The sequence below is a fragment of the Alosa sapidissima genome, chromosome 4, assembly GCF_018492685.1.
Source record: "Alosa sapidissima isolate fAloSap1 chromosome 4, fAloSap1.pri, whole genome shotgun sequence".
Lineage (NCBI taxonomy): Eukaryota > Metazoa > Chordata > Actinopteri > Clupeiformes > Clupeidae > Alosa > Alosa sapidissima.
This window is the reverse complement of record NC_055960.1, coordinates 13,420,946-13,439,284: the sequence shown is the minus strand read 5'-3', so window position 1 is coordinate 13,439,284 and position 18,339 is coordinate 13,420,946. Positions and strand designations below refer to the sequence as shown.

Sequence of the window (18,339 nt, the reverse complement as noted above, 5' to 3'; positions counted from 1 at the left end):
ATGTTCATAGCTGATCACATATTCCCTAATAAAACTCAATGTCCCAGAATACAATGGTTTTATTTTTTACTTCTGCATCATCAGTCAGGGCAACTGAACAGAATTACAACCATCCACTATTATTTGAACCATGTAGGACAGATGTGGACATTTTGAATGCAGTTATAATTTTGTGGCACCAGGTTCTTGTAGGTATCATTTCAAGCCTCCAACCAACATAATTGGATTTATTTTGCATGAAGAATAGCTAGTTTCAATGACGTAGCTCGCTACCTAGCTAACATTAGCTCATGTAGGCACCTCCGATGTGGCCTATTATCATCTCATAGACAGACGATGATGCTAACACATTGTGTCTTCTAATCAAGGTTGCTGGTTCGAGATGGTCTGTTTCTAATGTCACTCAGTTCTGGAGGAAGTGAACGAAATATGCCAGACCAGCTGCAATGACGACAATATGAACTTGAAAAAATCCAGAAGTGTCGGCGCGTCCTCTCCCTTGAATGGAATAGATAAACAAGGTGGGGATGTTTTAACGCTAGCCCTAATAACGGTAAGGTTATGGTTCTGGCAAGCAAATAGTTCGGGTACTTAGGTTCTCCCAGTCCTATTTACAGTTATATTTGGAAAGTTACATTTGAAATAAGTTACGAATAAGCTAAGATCTCGCTAAACGGTCTGTGTAGCCCTCTCATGTAAATAGCTAACGCTGTTTGTACGAAGCTGCTGCTGTGGCCAACACAGTGTTTATTGTATCTTAAGCAGCTTTTAATTTCTGTTGTGTACCAACATATTTGACAGTTGACTAGATAATGATATTATTAGAGAAGTGAACATTGCGTGGAAAGGGTGACAACATATATTCTCAAGCTACTGAAATATGAAAGTCGGATATGGACTTTTGACATGACATCAGTCCACAACTGGTTACATCTGATTAACCTCAATCAGTCAAATAATGGTCGGTCCCATATTTTTGTTGGGCCCCATTGCAAAGCTTGTAGCTTAATCTTGCAGTGTGTGTGGGTGGGTGTGTAAGTGTGAGTGACTGACTGACTGACTCAAAGGATCAGGTCGTGAGTTCCTGCAGATTACCAGAGCAAAGCAATTCTTTTTTAATTCTTGGATTTTACAATGCATGCTTCACAGTCAAAATTGTATTCCTAATGGAATATAATGTTTTGTTGTTAATGTTGAATTCTGTTATACAATACAGTGTGGGTATAGAATGTGTGTGTGTGTGTGTGTTTTTTTTAATAGGAACAGCTGTAGACTACTTGAACTTTTCTCTCATTTCCCTAGTTGGAAAGCCAATTGCTAACACAGTGTGAAGGAATTGCTCCAGCAATTGTGGGATAAAGGTTAAGGATTAGCCACATTTCTGAAAGGCTGTTGTAACTTTTCTTTAGCAATCGACTGAGTCGCAAAAAAGCAACCTGTGTAGCACCATTGGAGGATGACAGATGAGCCAGCACCACCTTCTTGGTGTTTGGCAAAGCTGATAATGACCACAGTGCTGCAGTGCTGTGAGTATAAACAATTGTGATGGTTTGGATAGATGCGGAGTCGAAGAGGAAGAAAAAGGTGGCTGAGATCACCCAGGCGTTGAGCGTGACGCCAGTGGACGTGGCAGCCCTGCGGCGGATGGCCATCAGCGAAGGGGGTCTGCTCACAGACGAGATCCGTTGCAAAGTATGGCCCTGGCTCCTCAATGTGCACCTGGAAAACATCCCAGAGCAACTCGGTTAGTCAGGCACTTTTTCACCACACCCTATCTGTGTGCTGTTATGGTCCTTTTGCATTAGTAGGTAGAATGTAATAGCAATGTTGATTTAGTGGCATTAGATCATAAGACCTGTTAATGGACTTGAATGACTGTGTTAAACTTTTAAATCATAGATTTAAACAGGGATGGATATAATTATTTGTTCCCAGTTGATATCTATTGTTTGTCCTGTGTTGTTAATAAATAAAAGAACACAATTCAACAAATTTGATTTTAAGTTTTCGCACTGAATTTACTGAATTGTCTATGTCTACAGAGGAAGTAGACAGAGAGAATAACAAGGACTACAACCAGGTGTTGCTGGATGTCCAACGATCCCTTCGCCGATTTCCCCCAGGTCAGTGAGTTTCATGTGAGCACAGCACTCTCAGTGTCTTGAGAATGTAAGCAGGGTGCTAGAGTGGGCATTACTATTGCATGTGTAAGCAGGGTGTTAGAATGGGCATTATTGTTGTCTTGGCATGCCAAGAATTTGAAGTCTTTGAAGTTTCTCTACTGAATCTCTAATTAATCCAAAAGTGTTTGACTTGGTTTTCAGTTCTTAATTGCAAAGTCGTTTTGTGTTCTGAATTCTTTTCTTAGTACCATGATTTCATTAATTACTGAAGCCTTTATAGCGAAACTTATTTTAGCTCATTATACCAACAAACACATTCCAGCTTCCACCGGTTGGTGAGAAAACTCTGTTTTGTGAAATCTGTTGCTTTAACCACTCTGCTAAAGTATAATCTGTGTAAAATGTAGATGTAGTGCTTTGTATTTCATTGTTTATGTGATTGTGCATGGTTAAGGTTGTGTGTATGTGTGTGTATTTTGTGATGCATTTGTGACCATTAAATTGAGGTTGTTCTAACATGACCCATGTTCACCGTAACAGGTATGCCTGATGAGCAGAGGGAAGGGCTTCAGGAGGAATTGATTAACATCATCCTGCGTGTGCTTCTAAAGAACCCACAGCTGCACTACTACCAAGGTTACCATGACATCGTCGTCACCTTCTTGTTGGTCCTGGAAGAGCGGCTGGCCACTGCCCTGGTGGAGAAGCTTTCCACACACCACCTCAGGTAGAGCTCCAGGCCAGTGGGTAGGGAAGAGGGTCAGGAGACAAACATTTTGCCATATTACATTTGCTCACTGGGAGAAAGACAAATGGAATACATAAACCCCAGAGCTTTAGGAAACCAGACCCTAACTAAAGTAAAGCCAAAATTACCTTGTGCTGTCCTTTCTGCATTCTACATTCATTTCTTATTTCAATGGGGGTAGAGTGAGGGTTAAGACTGTTATAACAAACAAGTAATATATAAATGGCACAGTACTTCTGTTCATCAGAAGTTAATGGTCTTTTTCCTTTGAGGGTTTATTGGTCAAAAGCCTCTCTTCTAAAAAAGGCATATCCTACATTGTTCTTATTGATATTGGGGTCATTCTGTGTCGAATCAAATAATGTAATAAAATAATGCACCGTCCCAGATTAAGTTCAAACCGTGTCTGTATCACGAATGGGTCCTAAAACCAAAGCCTGTAAGATATTAGATAGATAGATACTTTATTGATCCCCAGGGGAAATTCAAGATATTTCTGTACAAATCCTCCAAGTCTTTATATTTTTTCAGGGCTTGATATGTATTTGTACACCCTAAAAACATATTATCTGAGCATTCATATTTTGAAAAGTATTATTCATAACCAATCTAAACTTTGTAGGACAGAAGACATGTTCAGACAGACACGTTCTCGCTGAACCATTGAAAACTTGAAATTAATTGAAAAATTGAAACTTAACTAAAATGGTATGTTTGGGAAGGCTAGGAATTAATGTCCGATCATAACCTCCAAGATTTTTGAGAGTGTAAAGCACTCTGCATGTGCCAACATGAGTGCACCAACAATTTCTGTCGCTTGCCCACGCACATCGGCGCCAAACTTATGAACTAACAAGCATCTGATAAACAATGGATTTCATTGAGTGGTGCAAAAATAGAACTGAATTGTAATCGACATGGTGATGCTGGCAGAATTTGATGCTGGTGTGCGGGGTTGTTTTAAAAATAACAAAATATAATGTAATAAAATGTGGAAAGGGGCATGCACAACACTCATGTCCACACCTTGGTGTGGAGGCTGCCAAAATGCAAAAATTCAATCAAGATTGAAAAAATGAATGAAAACATCAGAATATAACGAAAATAATTGAGACCTAAACATTATGTAAATGTGACGTTGCATGCTGTTGAAATGGTGATGTCTCAGGTACTTTGTTTTCTTAACACTACTGTAAGTAAATGAATCTCTTTAGTTCTGTTAGATCTGTATTCGTTTAGTTTGTGTTTTCCCTGGTTTTGGCAGCTGGAGAGCACTGAGGTGGAACAGTTAATCTACCCAGTACCACAAACGGCAGAACAACAGACTGTGATTAATTAATCTTTATTTGCTCACACAGGGATTTTATGGACCCCACCATGGATAACACTAAACACATACTGAACTACCTGATGCCAATAATAGACAGAGTCAATCCTGAGGTGCACGACTTCATGGAACAGTAAGTGCATTTAGTCCAGTCTATTGATTTGAATGATGTTAAATCTGCCTCATAAGTGGAACATGATGTTGGAGCAGAAATAGCCCTTGGATTTAAAATGCAGTGGCTGCAAAACGCTTTGGTCTTGATGACTGTGCTTTGTGTGTAATGTGTTGAAACTGTGAAGAATCAGAGTGAATGATTGATTGGTATTGTGGGCAGCACACTGCAGTTTACCAATTTTGTGCCACATGATATCTGAACGAAGTTAGCCATCCTTACGTAATGACCCAGGGGTTTGTTATTGTCTAATCACATTTCCCCCTGCTGAGCATGTTTAATAGAGAATGTTGTGTCTGACCACTGTTGGGTACTAAGTTTGGTGTTCTCTCTGTGTGTCTGTGTGTCTGTGTGTCTGTGTGTGTGTGTGTGTGTGTGTGTGTGTGTGTGTGTGTGTGTGTGTGTGTGTGTGTGTGTGTGTGTGTGTGTCTGTGTGTGTGTATGTGCGTGTCTTCCTGTTTCTCTCTAGGGCGGAGGTGGGCACCATATTTGCCCTGAGCTGGCTCATCACCTGGTTTGGTCATGTCTTGTCTGACTTCCGCCATGTTGTGCGGTTGTACGACTTTTTCTTGGCCTGCCACCCTTTAATGCCAATATATTTTGCTGCTGTGGTAAGTGCAGTTTCCTCTAATGTCATTTAGAGGTCCAGCTAAACCATAACCTGACTCTCGCCAGATGAATTTCGTTCCGCCTAGCTCCACTCATCCATCTGGGATCGATCCATTGGAGTGGTGCTTCAGAAGGCTGGGCCTTATCAAAAATCCTTGCATATGATTGGATAAGCCACTTGTCCATCATCTATTGACGTGCTACTTCAACCACTCGCATCGAAGCCAACCCGTGACGCTGACAACAGTCTCACAGTCGCTTCTACGCTATGTTACATCTATGAAATTCCCACCCTGCGTCCTGATTGGCTCTACCATAAAATCTAGGGCCGAAATCACTCTCAACGGAAGCGATCCCAGATGGATGTGAGTGGAGCTAGGCGGAGCTAAGCGGAACGAAATTCATCTGGCGAGAGTCAGGTTAGCTAAACCCCCCTTGGATCCTTTGATTCACAAGATTTATATTGTCTTGTTTTGATCTAAAATAGTTAAGACATAGATGCTATTTTAAGACATTTGCCTTAAACTCATCTGAGGATGGGACCACATTAGCATTATCTTAAGATCTTTCTTAAGTATTTGACAGGTCACGCAACTGCCGTGTCACTGATAGGATGACCTTTTGCTCCGTCATATGGGTGGGAGCATTACTAAGGCAGATTGAGACCCAGTGGTCAGCTGACTCATGTCTTAACAGGGATCAGAACTGGTGGGATTTACTTAACAAGAATCAGGACGGTGGCGACTGATGGCCAGCTGTCCATCACTGGCCCTGACCCCTGTAACCTGTCCAACAGTCCAACAACAGCACGCTGGGTAGTTGATGTCTAATCACACAGGCTAAACACACTCGTTGTTTAGACCAGTTGTTACTCCTGGTGACACAGCACTGGTCATTGTCAAGAGTACACTGGGACAGTGAATGCAAGTTGATTGTTTTGTCAGTTAGTGCCCTTCTTCGCATTACTGATTTCTATAATTTCAACCTTCACCATTTCTGTTTTCAACATATATAATATAGAATTTGATTAGGAGATCATGTAACATTTTATGTGTATAAGCCCCCTTGGAAGGATGCGACACAGATCCACCCCTCCTCCTTCTCCACCTGATTAGACATCTACTACCCAGCATGCTGCTGTTTGACAGTTGGACAGGTTACATGGATAACCTGAAATAAGTTGTTCTCGTAAGAGTTCTTTTTTTTATTATTTCCATTTCCGGTTCTGTTGATTAACAGCGTTCCCTCTCTCCTTGTGTGCCCTGTAGATTGTGCTGTACCGTGAGGAGGAGGTTCTGGACTGTGAGTGCGACATGGCGTCTCTGCACCACCTGCTGTCCCAGATCCCTCAGGATCTGCCCTACGAGATCCTCATCAGCCGCGCCGGAGACCTCTTCGTCCAATTCCCGCCGTCTGAGCTGGCCCGCGAGGCCACCCAGCAGCAGAGCCAACAGTGAGCCCCCCCCCCCCCCCGCACACACCTAAACTCCGTCTCCACACAGAGCACCTGATTAAGCCCACCACACACTGGCGCCAATATGGAAGCAGAACACTCCGTTACCAATGTTTGATTTCTCTTCCATTGTTTCCTATTTTTACTATCTCACACACTATCGCTTATATTAACTTTCGCTGCCATGACAGAGTTACAATTCAGTTCTATTTTGGCCACTCTACCTCCCAATTATGAGAGATTTTCTAAAAATGTTATTTCAGATAGGTTCTACGAGCCAAACGTACTTTCCTGACTTTCCTTAAATATCTTGTTTACTCCATTGACTGGTGTCACTTTTATCTACAGTTGACTAATACTGTACATACTTTACAATACTGTACTGTACACTGTACAACACCACACGCTTTTTATCTAAACACTCTGCTGTGGTTTTATCAAAGTCAAAGTCAAAGTCTGCTTTATTGTCAATTTTTTCACATGTCAAGACATACAAAGAGATCGAAATTACGTTTCCCACTACCCCACGGTGGAGACAAGACATATTTTACCAATTAGGTCCACAGACAAACAACATTCAAGTAAACAATATAAAAAGTAAAAATAAGAAGGCACATACAATGAAGAAAATAAGAGCAGCAAAATTTGAGTTGAATTTGTGCAATTGTGCATACAGTAGACAGTCAATATAATAGTGCAAAAGTCAGGCCAATAAATGGCTGAGGTAGTTCTGTTTGACCTAAGTATGCAAGTGGCATAGTGGTGCAAGTTATGTAAGAGCAGCAGAAGTGTTTTCAGGACAACAGGACAACAACAAAAAGTGTGCAAGTGTACAAGTGGAGTAGTGCAAGGCAGCCATTGTGGGTCCAAAGTCCAGGATGTTATGTAGCTGAGGGTGGAGGGGGGAGAGGGGGGGAGAGAGTTCAGCATCCTAACAGCCTGGTGTATGAAGTTGTTGGTGAGTCTGGTGGTGCGGGAGCGCAGGCTTCTGTACCTCTTCCCAGAGGGCATTTGATCAAACAAATTGTGAGCGATTGAAATTGAATTTCAATTTCAATCGCTTGAGATTGAATTGTGAGCAATTGATAACAAATTGTTATCTCCCTCTCTTCAGGACGGCGTCCTCCACCTTTAAGGACTTTGAGCTGGCGTCCACTCAGCAGCGTCCGGACTCCGTGTTGAGGCGACGGCGGCGGGAGCAGCAGCAGCAGAGTCCGCCCGCCATGGACGCCAAGCAGGGAGCGCTGGTGGCCGTGCGGCCCTCGGCCCGTCGCTTCGTCCGGCTCGCGGTCATGGGCCTCACGGTGGCTCTCGGCGCCGCTGCCCTGGCTGTGGTGAACTCTGCCCTGGAGTGGGCCCCTAAGCTAGACTTACAGTTCTTTCCCTGAAAGAAGGCAAAAAGAACAGACAGAACAGAGTGGATGGATCGATTGTTTAGAGGATGGATGGATAGATGGATGAATGAAGAAAAAATGAAAGGAGGGAACAGTTCATAGAGGTTCCACAGCACCACCTGATACCAAGAACGATGAGTGGATGGATTGATTGTGTGAAGGATGGGTACATGGACGGATGGAAGGATGGATGAATGGAGAAAAAATGAAAGGAGGGAACAGTTCATAGAGGTTCCACAGCACCACCTGATACCAAGAACGATGAGTGGATGGATTGATTGTGTGAAGGATGGGTACATGGACGGATGGAAGGATGGATGAATGGATGGGAGGAGTGAGCAGCCCATAGAAGTTCCACAGCACCATTTTTGCCTGCCCTTATGTTATAAAAGACCATCATGGATTAATTTGAAGAGTATGAAAGACAAAAAAAATTAACCACATTTCGTCTTTTTATTTATATATTTGTAAATATATACAGTCTGCAAGTATAGACATGATTAATATCATGCTTACAGAGATTAAAGATGTGTGCGCTTTCTGTTTTTGTTTTGTTTTGGTATTATTTACAGTGTCATTTAAAACACCGTGGTCATTTCTACAGCTCAGAAGTTGTTGATAAAGACTAAAATAGTTGGTGACATGAGAGTTGGTCACATGAGAGATGGGAAAAGATAATGAGGTAAAACTTGAGGGCTAGGGTCTAGCTGAAAAGGTAACTATAATGTCTTATGGGATTGTTAAAAGACCTAGTTTGTCATATGGTTCAGTAACTGGGTCATCTCCTGATCTCAAAATTCATCAGTCTTTAGTTATAAGTCTATATCATCAAAAATACGTTGAAGTCAAGAATCCCCATTTCACTATACAAATAACACTATTCTGAGACCAAAAACATGTCTGAGAACATTTTTTCCTGTTTAAATGCCATCCTTTTTAAGTAACTTACTTTTATATATTTTGTACAGGTTAACCCCTGTAATGGATAATAGATAAATATGTATGTTTAGGAATGATAATTAATGCTGAGCCTTGTTTATGTTCTGTTAAGATAAAACCAATGAATATAGGATTCGTCTGTATCAAGCTGTTTGTAGGTAAATACAGGGTAGTTTGGTTAAATGCTTTTTTTTGGCACACCATTTTCTTTCTCAGACATTTGTAACAAACCTTGGTCTTACTAGAACACAGTTGAACACTTTACGGTGTTCTGGTGTTTCAAATACACACTCCTCACAGAAGTGACTTGATGTAATAGGTCTTCGAACAAGCTAGCCTGTTTTGAGTTATTGGAACTTTGGAGTTTTTGACTATTTTGTTGGTTTATTTGCACTAAAACACGCCTCATGCTTCGCTCATTGCACTATGTGGCTTGCAGAGGAGTGGTACCTCTCATATTAACCACTGTCATAGTTTAATCCTTAATATATGGACAATAAAGTTGATATAAAATGAAAACAAGCAAAGTATATATATTTGGATGTCTATAATGTTATTTCTGTAAATGGGTTTATTGTACTTTACTGGTGCTGTGCTGGTTATAATGTATGAAATCTCATAAAATTACTCAAGGGCTGAAATGGAGGATAACGAGTTTATAGCTGATATCAGTTAAGTTCACTATAGTGGTCTCTCTCTAGTGCTTAACCATTTAAATATTTTAAGTCAAGTTCTTGGACATTTTTGGGAAATGTTCTGATGCCAACAAATCTGAAAGTCAAGGCATCAGCACATCAGAAAAAAAAAAAATATCTTCTTTAATTTAACAAAAAAGTGCAAACAGCTGTCCAATGAGAAAAAGTTATACAATAAAGGGACAGTATACATTAGGTCACCTTTAGTATTTGTTTGTATGTTTTGTTGTTGCATGAAACAAATGCTGTATTCACTTCAAACTAATTAAGGTAATGGAATGATTATAAGAAGCCTAGCTAAATGCTAACTTTACTGCCATTCAGGTCATTTCAGGTCATTTCCAGGTTCTGTGGCCCTTAGTATGAAAATAAATACCCAGAAAACCTTAGATGATCAGGATCTGTTTTCTTTCCTTCACTTGAGTCTGGATGTTTGTGATATGCAATTGCTGCCACACTGAAACGCTAAAATATACTTGTAACATTTGTATGCACTTTCATTACTGTGAATAGCAAAATGTATTGGGGTATACTTTGATGCATTTTCCCCTGATCCCCTGTTCAGTTTCAGTTTTTTGCTCACTGCTGTTCACTGCTTAAGAGCCTGGTGGTTTACACTCTATCACTCTATCAGAACACTCTATCAGAAATGCATCACTCTCATGATGCATTTTAAGAATACCTTTAAAACTTCTTTCTCCTCTTGGGAAAAAGAAGAGTTCTCTTAAAGTAACATATTGTAAGAATTCCCTTTTTTGTCAGTTTTCGATATACTGGGCACCCATTTAGTGCTAAGGGGGTACTCAGTTGCGAACAACCAACGAAAAGGATCACGAAAAGGTCAAAAGGAAGCTACCCGCACCAACAACGTTACACAGTGCAATACCAGGTTTTTTTCTGCACACTGGCATTGTCAGAAACTTCTTATTTTAAGTCAGTGAGGCAATAAAATGAGTTTGAAGCCATTACTTTAAGGTAAAATAAAATACACTGTGTTGGTTTAAAGAATTATATAAGACCATATCTTATTTACATTTCACAGGATTAAACTTGATAGAACAATCACTGTCTCCTGTTCCCTTTTTCATTCTCAAACACCTCACAATTACAAAGACATCAAGATTATCCAGGCCCTTAGGGAAATATACACAGAAAAATAACACCACAACAGCAGAATCTCTTCATAAATGCTACAATGTTTCTGCCTGTAGAGTTAAAGGAATTATCCGGAGTAAAATACACTTTAGATCAATTTACGGATGATTGGGAGTACATACGTTGAGTTGACATTAAAATCATGTCATTCGGATGCGTTTTGAGAAAGTTGCCTGGAAGTGACCAGGGCAAGTCATTTCGCCGCTACAAAACGCTATTTTTATACCTCTTCTACAGTTCCAAACAACATTACTCTTGCATTTTACTCCGGATAATTCCTTTAAATGAAACCTAATCTCATCGCTAAAAGTCACACTCATTTGAATCCCATAAAAGTGGAGTGGAAGTGTTTAAAGAAAGGGCACTTATGTGTCTTTCAATGTGTCGAAATATTCTCTTGCTAAAGGTAAACGTTTCTTTGGTGTCATGCACTGAAAGTGTTGTAAGTCTCCGAGGTGTTGTACAACGACAGCCCTTTACCAAGTCCTGTAGTGTTCTTATTGGGACCGTCTTCTTAGAGTAGTTGATACTGTAATGCACTATGTGTCAGCACTTTGTGCACCCTATGCTCTCTCGGTTCTCAGAAACCTCGTTCAACTCTTCATCGTTGAATCACTGTTTGGTTGGATCCGATTTCGACCAAAGAATCATTCTGTATTCCTGAGGAGTCACAACTGGAGGTTGTGGTTTCCCTTGATTAAAAAATAAGTCACAGTCACAGATTTTGGGGATGCTACGTACAGTAGGCTAATTGAGGGAAGGTAAAATGGCCCGCTTCCACCTAACCCCTTGCTACGGCCCTGCAGTAGTGTGCATGGAGATGAGCGCGGGTGGATTAATGGCAGTTGTGGCAGTTGGGATGGCAGAGCACAGCATTCACTCTGCACCTGCAGCCTCCTGTTGTGTCCCCGGAGCCCTGCGGGTGAAGGGACAGAAGCATACAACTGACTCATGTTTACATGTCTACAGCAGTTATTGATTCATCAAAGCGGTCAAAACGGCACAGAATACCTCCCATGAATTGGGAGGTATTCTGGGAGGTATTATTAACCACTACACTACCACCGGGGCGGTGGTAGTGTAGTGGTTAAGGAGCTGGGCTAGCATGCAGTAGCCTGAAAGTTGTCGGTTCAATTCCCGGCTTCAACCGTTGTGCCCTTGAGCAAGGCACTTAACCCCAAGTTGCTCCGGGGACAATGTGATCCCTTGTAATATAGCTGACATATGTAAGTCACTTTGGTCAAGAAGTGTCTGCTAAATGTAATGTAATGTAATGTAATGTAATGAATTGGAATCACTGGAATATGCTGTAGGGCCCATATTTCATTGATGGGCAACGACAAGCAAAGTCAGGCAATGAGAAAAAATTAATTAAGGTTTATGTACCGGTAATAACTTTGCCAAATCATTTTGCTAATTTAATAACATGAGCAAGATCCTAACTTTTCCCGCCTTTGCTTAACAATGAAAACAGGGCCCTTAGAGATTGTGGGTATGTATATGTATATTCATACAGTATATGTGTTTGTGTGTGTGTGTATGTGTGTGTGCGTTTGTGTGTGTATGTGTGTATGTGTGTGTGTGTGTGTGTGTGTGTGTGTGTGTGTGTGTGTGTGTGTGTCCATCTCTTACGTTTGGACCCCAGCGCGCCTGCTTTGTGACCCAGCAGATCTCAGTTTTGCACATGATACAACATATCCAGTCACAGCCATCCTTCTTCTGCACAATCACTTTGCACTTGGGGCAGTGCATGGCTTCCCCATTCTGTAGCATGGCCTGGAAAAGGAAAACATGCCTACCTTATAACATTAACACAGACAAGATAAAGATGTGGATTTCCTTATTGATCACCTATAGCCCAGGATACGGTGTGCTTCATACCTCAAGAGTGTCAGCTGTCTGTTTGGCTGCAATGTCATTTTCAGCTCGAATGCGAAGATCGTCTTGATACTGCTTGCAGTCCATGTCTTTGTGAATGGCCTGAGGCAAGACCAACTTGTGTTATCAACACTTATCACACTATATTTACGATAAACACCAGATCAAGCTTGCAAAGTCTTGCAAAGCAGATCTCCCCATTCCATCAAGCTTGAGATAAATAATGATGCCAAACAGGAGCAAACAAAGGGGTTTATACCACAGCAGTTGATGTCAGGGTTGAAAACATTGTATATTTGTTACTTGGTAAGTAACAAAAACACTGATATCTTCTTTATCTAAACAAGTTAGTCTCGGACTTAATCAAAGATGATTGAATGGTTTAGTGGCTGATTGAATGGCCCATCTGACAGTCTTACACAAGGTACATCTTGCAGGTATTCTGGTAACAGGGAGTCACAGATGTTCAAGGCTATCTCCTCTCAGATCAGAGAGAAAAGATAAAGAAAACTCATAAGACCCAAGCCTACAAGCCAACAAACCCTGCAATGGCTCTAGATCCCACTCAGCCAGATAAAGTGATCATACAGTGGATGGAACAGTGAGCAAACCTTGCAGAGGAGGCAGTTGGTCTCCTCACAGAGCTGACACGGAAACTCGTTGATGTCATCCTCGTAGATGCACCAGCCGGCGCAGTCAGGAGTTTTGCAGTGGTAGCTGTTCTCACTGCGCGACTCCGCAATGCTAAGCCTCAGCTCCAAGAACTTCTGGTACTCCTCCTGAGACAGCAGCTGGAACACCATACTCACACATCAGCAACATGACTAGATAAACAGCAAGCCCTTAATGTGGGCAGTGGCCACCCCCAAATACCAACAAAAATATACATTTTAGAAATAATCTTTAGAAACAGTTTTACAGCTACATCAAAAGGGTCCTTCCCACTCAGTTATTAATGTCAATTGTCCTTATTAATGCCAATTGTGGGCAGCCATGGCCTACTGGTTAGGGGCTTGTAGCCGTAGGGTTGCCGTTTCGATCCCTGACCAGTAGGAAAAATGTGGGCGGGGGGAGTGGTTGAGCACTGCTCTCCCATGCCCACATCCACGTCTGAAGTGCCCTTGAGCAAGGCACCTAACCCCCTCACTGCTCCCCGAGCGCCGCTGTAGCAGGCAGCTCACTGCGCCGGGATTAGTGTGTGCTTCACCTTCACTGTGTGCTGTGTTTGTTTCACTAATTCACAGATTGGGATAAATGCAGAGACCAAATTTCCCTCACAGGATCAAAATAGTATATATATTTACTTACTTATACTTATTTACACAAATACTTTCAGGAGTGTCATTATCAAACTGCCAATCTAATACAATCTATTACCCCCTCAAAATTACCTGTGAGAAGTAACTTATTTGATTTGAATATAGTGTGAAAAATAAAGCTTACCGAAAGTATCTCTCTGTCTTGTAGTTTGTAGTCACATGAGTAGTCGTCACATACGTAAGGGCACTTCACCTCAGCATCCATGTTGTTGATGATGGTTCCTTTCAGACAGTCTCTGTGGAGCAAGAAAGACAGCAGTCTCAAAGAAATGCCTCTTGAAGACGTGGGGAGGCCCGCATTTTTCACAATAACAATGGCTTCAGATTTTCCATACTTGCAGAAGCCATGCAGGCACTCTCTCAACACAGCACCCTCTCCTGGTTCTATGGTGGTGAAGCAGATAGGACACTCTAGTTCCTCATTGTTGTCTATGAGATTACGCGCATCTGTTTCAACGTAAATGCCAAAGTTCCTTGCTCGCTGCTCCTCCATGACCTGTCCCATAGAGGCATAGAAAACAACTCATACACTCTGAAACTGATGATGAAAGAAATTGGAATTTTTTTTGTCATCTAGGGCTCAGCGCTGGAATCGCACACACAGACACACAAACACACAGACACAGACAGACAGACAGACAGACACAACAACAACAACCAATTCTGCAGTAGAGTGAAACAGAAGAGTATATTGAATGTGTATCGAAAAGCTTTGTTTGTTTACCTTCTGGTATTGCAGATTGGCCTCCTGTTCTAACTGTATTCGGAGAAGCTCATCCTGGTCAGGCGTATACGAGGCTGGCACTTTGTAGCCTGCAGGTCTTTCACAACCACACATTTCACAGCCAGGCCGGGTGGGCTTGTTCACAAGTGTGCACATTGGACACGACCAGCCAATCTGTTCAATCACACACATGCACACATGGAAGTCAGTCAAATCAGTGGTGGTCATATGACTAATACCGTATCTCATTAGACATATATTTCCTAATGAATTTCCTAATATATGAAAGTTCCGTGTGTGTGTGTGTGTAGTGTGCTTGTGTGTGTATGCATGTGTGTGAGAGTGTCACAGCCATACCTGTGGCTTCGGAAGCAGGGGTGGGCGTGGCTTGGCTTTGGTGGCCACAGGAGGACCTGTTCCCCTGGGTTCCAGTGAGCTCATTGCCATGGTTACAATGATATCTACGAAAGCATAGCACAGGCATTTAACACATGCCACACATAACTCTGATATTGCCCTTCTTTTTTTCTCTATTGGTTTATATCATTAAGAGACAACACATAATGAGTATTCTTTTTAGATGTGTGTTAATAATCTACAATGAAGAACAATCCCACGCTAACCTTAACTGAAATCATAGATCACAGAATGTGCATCCACTTTCATGCATGCATTGTTATTACACTGTGGTAGTGGCTCAGGAGGGAGAGGAGTCGTCCAGTAACCGGCTGCCTGTTTGTGTCCGACTCCTCCTGACCCTGCCGTACCGAGGTGTCCTTGAGTAAGACACTGAATCCCAAACTGCTCCCAATGTGGAGGTTGGTGCCTTGCATGGCAGCCTCCACCATCAGTGTGTGAGTGTGTGAGTAAATGGGTGAATGTGTGGCATGAAATTGAACAGCGCTATGAATGCCTGCCTTGGAGGAGCAGAAAGCGCTATATAAATGCAGTTCATGTACACATTCATTGTCGTTACATATCAATTATTATGAAATGATCAAAACTAACACAGGAGTCTCACCATCTATTTGTTGGTGCTGCTCCTCTTGTTTTTGCTGCTCGCGGCTGAGATTGGCAGCCTTAGCATCCTTGATGAAGAGGAAGGCTTGGTCTCCATCCTTGCTCACCCCATGACTGTATAGTGTGTCTGTGTCCTTCGCCAGTCGCTTTCCGATGACCCAGATTTGAAGACAGGGGTGGAAACCAAAGTCATTTTTCACCTGGAATGCAACACAATATGAGATTCATGTCCCCAATTAGGTATCTATTCATACTGTATTGCCTGCTGTGGATGATTCAGCTCACTAAACTATATTTTCAAATAAACAAAGTTGCGGTGTCTGTGTCTGTACTGTTCTATCACAACAGTGATCTCTGTTAAACAAGCAATAGACACAATTCACCTTTGTTTTCAGCTCCTCTATAGTCATGCCAACTGTTATCATCATTGTAATAGGTATGTAGGAGTCCAACTGGGCATCCTCCACCCCCACTCTCAGACTAAGGGTCAACAACAGAACAAGTACAGGATCAGTAAAGAGTCGGTTTTAAAACTTTGAAGTAAAAACTTGATAAATACTTGTGACATGCGCTTCATACCGGATCGTGTCTTGGGGGTAAGCCTTCTGGTCTACCTTGATGGACACAGGTAGGGATAAAGCAGCGAGTTTCTCGGCACATTGCTTGGCTTTATCTTTCTCACCACAACTAATGGCCTCACTCAGCTGTACAGCCAAGTTCTCCGCTGGATGAGACAACACAGGAAATTCATAATTCACTTTCTCTTTGAGATCATCAGACACTAGCTTAGCACCCCTGGACAATACGCAACATAATCTTCTCATGCATAGTCGGCTTATGCTACTGTATTTTGTTTCTAGTACACATGTCAAAATGTAGCCTATATTCTACATTACACACACGCTGGTTGTTTTCTTACCCTCTTTCAAGTCGTCTGTCACTCCAGGGGCTGCCATTCACATGAATAATAATACTGTAGTAACCTAAAAAAAAAAACTACAGTGGAGTTAGAGAAACATCCTTTCAGCAGAGAAAATGTTTAAGGCAGATACTACTGAAAATGTTGATCACAGAAAGGTCTGTAGCAATAAGGCTAGCCTACGACACATAGCCTTTAGCCTCCAATGACAGTCGCTCGAAACTGTTTTTGGGTATTTCCCATGGTACAATAAGGAAATACAAGATATATTCTTCAGTGAACAACAGAGTTCCAAAGGTTACCCTCACCTGTGAAACTGGTGCAGATGTGGATAGACGCCACAATCCTTACAGTTAGGCTACCTATTCATGGTCTCAAGAAGTTCAACTGAGCAACCAAAATAAAAAGTGAAACAAGTTCATCAGGAAGTATTTGCTCTCTCGCGTTTGGAGCTCGTGGCGTGTTCGTGCTAGATTCTCAGTCCGTTTTAATCAGGCCTAGCTACATAATCAAATATTAGATATATCAGAGCAATAATGAGATTAACATTTTGTGATAAAACCGGGTAAGACACTGACAGACACTCTAATTCTCATGTAGCCTAATTTTCATTTATCAACAAACATAATGACGATCATAATTATAATCAGGCAATTTTCTTCTAGGAAGATAATAGCCTATAAAACAAACTTTAGAATTATTACTTTTTTGGGGGGGGAGGGGGGGGGGGGGGCACAGGCGTGCTGTTAAGGCGCCACCCTGTGGCGAATATAATATCTCTTCGATCAGGAAGTGTCATGCGAAAACAAAACAACAACGTGACATCATACACAATAATGACCAGAAACGGATGTCGTGATAGTTTTAGTAACTTTTTTCGTAACTAAAGTTGTTTTCAGCTGGAGGAAGTTAGAAATGACTCATCTACATAAACAATATTGATAGGCTACCTATCAATAATTGACACACTAACTTATTTTTTTAGAATGAATGCACTTTCATGCACTTATTTGTCATTAGGCTACCTTAATCACTATAATCATAGTCTTGTAACACATGAAAACGTTTGAAGTTTCTCATGTTATGTAGGTTCACAAAACATATTGTGTGGTTCATTTATATTTCATTAATTGCTATACAGTTTTTTCACATTTTCAATTTCAAAAGATAGGCAGATAGATAAATAGATAGATAGATAAATAGATAGATAAAAATATATAAAAATAGATAGATAGATAGATAGATAGATAGATAGATAGATAGATAGATAGAAACACACACACACACACACACACACACACCCATACAACAATAATTTAAACTGCAACCGTATGCTATGATAATCCACTAGAGCAGTGGTTCTCAAACTTTTCCCGCCATTCCCCACTTTGGAGGTGGAATATTATTGTCACATTTTGGTTCCATGTTACATTTCCTGTCTCAGTCCCATGTAGTGGAGGCTAAACGCAAGTAAAAGCAGTTTATCCACCTCTGATATTTCAGAAATAGAGTTTCACCTCTCATTAGAGTTTACTCTCAAAAGACTTTATTCACCAATTGCAACTCTTAACATTCAAAAATCACACTGTATTATCCACATTCACACTTATGTACACTCTAGGAACCTTTTAATACCACTGATATTGTTATAAACATTGGACAATAACCTCCACCATCAATAAACATGTTCTGAATGCCTTTTTTTTTTTTTTTTTTAAACCATACCGCATGGCACAGTAGGCTACCTGAAATTTCTGTTCTGTGATCACAGAAATCATAGTTTACCCAACTCTTATTTTACCACTACATCCCTGCCCATGAGCTGCATCTGTTTTAGTTATTGTTCCTGTCAGTCACTCAAAAA

At 41.3% G+C, this 18,339-nt stretch overlaps 2 protein-coding genes across 6 annotated transcripts; one reads left to right on the top strand and one right to left on the bottom strand.

The window, feature by feature from the left end:
* Positions 1–63: 63 nt before the first annotated feature.
* tbc1d20 (TBC1 domain family, member 20) lies at positions 64–9,849 on the top strand. Of its 3 annotated transcripts, XM_042089487.1 has the most exons (9): positions 64–188; positions 369–521; positions 1,559–1,744; positions 2,043–2,123; positions 2,664–2,850; positions 4,230–4,331; positions 4,840–4,981; positions 6,248–6,432; positions 7,547–9,849. In XM_042089487.1, exons 2-9 carry the CDS (start codon positions 458–460, stop codon positions 7,818–7,820), a joined length of 1,221 nt encoding a protein of 406 aa, XP_041945421.1. In that variant the 5' UTR covers positions 64–188; positions 369–457; the 3' UTR covers positions 7,821–9,849. The 3 variants fall into 3 exon arrangements, with proteins under 3 accessions (XP_041945421.1, XP_041945422.1, XP_041945423.1); XM_042089488.1 differs by lacking the exon at positions 64–188 and having other exon boundaries at positions 372–521; positions 1,410–1,744; XM_042089489.1 differs by lacking the exon at positions 64–188 and having other exon boundaries at positions 394–553.
* A 952-nt stretch (positions 9,850–10,801) lies between these two features.
* On the bottom strand, positions 10,802–17,145 carry rbck1 (RanBP-type and C3HC4-type zinc finger containing 1). 3 transcript variants are annotated; one of them, XM_042089486.1, is made up of 13 exons: positions 16,784–17,139; positions 16,476–16,552; positions 16,136–16,280; positions 15,940–16,036; positions 15,558–15,756; positions 14,894–14,997; positions 14,537–14,710; positions 14,148–14,308; positions 13,937–14,048; positions 13,105–13,284; positions 12,497–12,595; positions 12,248–12,391; positions 10,804–11,531 (listed from the first exon to the last, which is right to left on the bottom strand). In XM_042089486.1, the coding sequence occupies exons 2-13, from the start codon at positions 16,510–16,512 to the stop codon at positions 11,451–11,453; spliced, it is 1,533 nt and encodes a 510-aa protein (XP_041945420.1). In that variant the 5' UTR covers positions 16,513–16,552; positions 16,784–17,139; the 3' UTR covers positions 10,804–11,450. The 3 variants fall into 3 exon arrangements, with proteins under 3 accessions (XP_041945418.1, XP_041945419.1, XP_041945420.1); XM_042089484.1 differs by having other exon boundaries at positions 10,802–11,531; positions 13,937–14,308; positions 16,784–17,145; XM_042089485.1 differs by having other exon boundaries at positions 10,802–11,531; positions 13,937–14,308; positions 16,476–16,539; positions 16,784–17,145.
* Between the last annotated feature and the right edge of the window lie 1,194 nt (positions 17,146–18,339).

Bases quoted from the DNA above. Each gene is read 5' to 3' on its own strand.
- tbc1d20 (XM_042089487.1), top strand. From the start codon at position 458: ATGAACTTGAAAAAATCCAGAAGTGTCGGCGCGTCCTCTCCCTTGAAT. The intron at 2,851-4,229 runs GTAGAGCTCCAG...TTGCTCACACAG, and splicing joins CTTTCCACACACCACCTCAG to GGATTTTATGGACCCCACCA. The intron at 6,433-7,546 runs GTGAGCCCCCCC...CCCTCTCTTCAG, and splicing joins ACCCAGCAGCAGAGCCAACA to GACGGCGTCCTCCACCTTTA.
- rbck1 (XM_042089484.1), bottom strand. From the start codon at position 16,512: ATGGCAGCCCCTGGAGTGACAGACGACTTGAAAGAGG. The intron at 16,037-16,135 runs GTATGAAGCGCA...GTTGACCCTTAG, and splicing joins TACCCCCAAGACACGATCCG to TCTGAGAGTGGGGGTGGAGG. The intron at 14,309-14,536 runs GTAAACAAACAA...TCTATGGGACAG, and splicing joins CCAATCTGCAATACCAGAAG to GTCATGGAGGAGCAGCGAGC.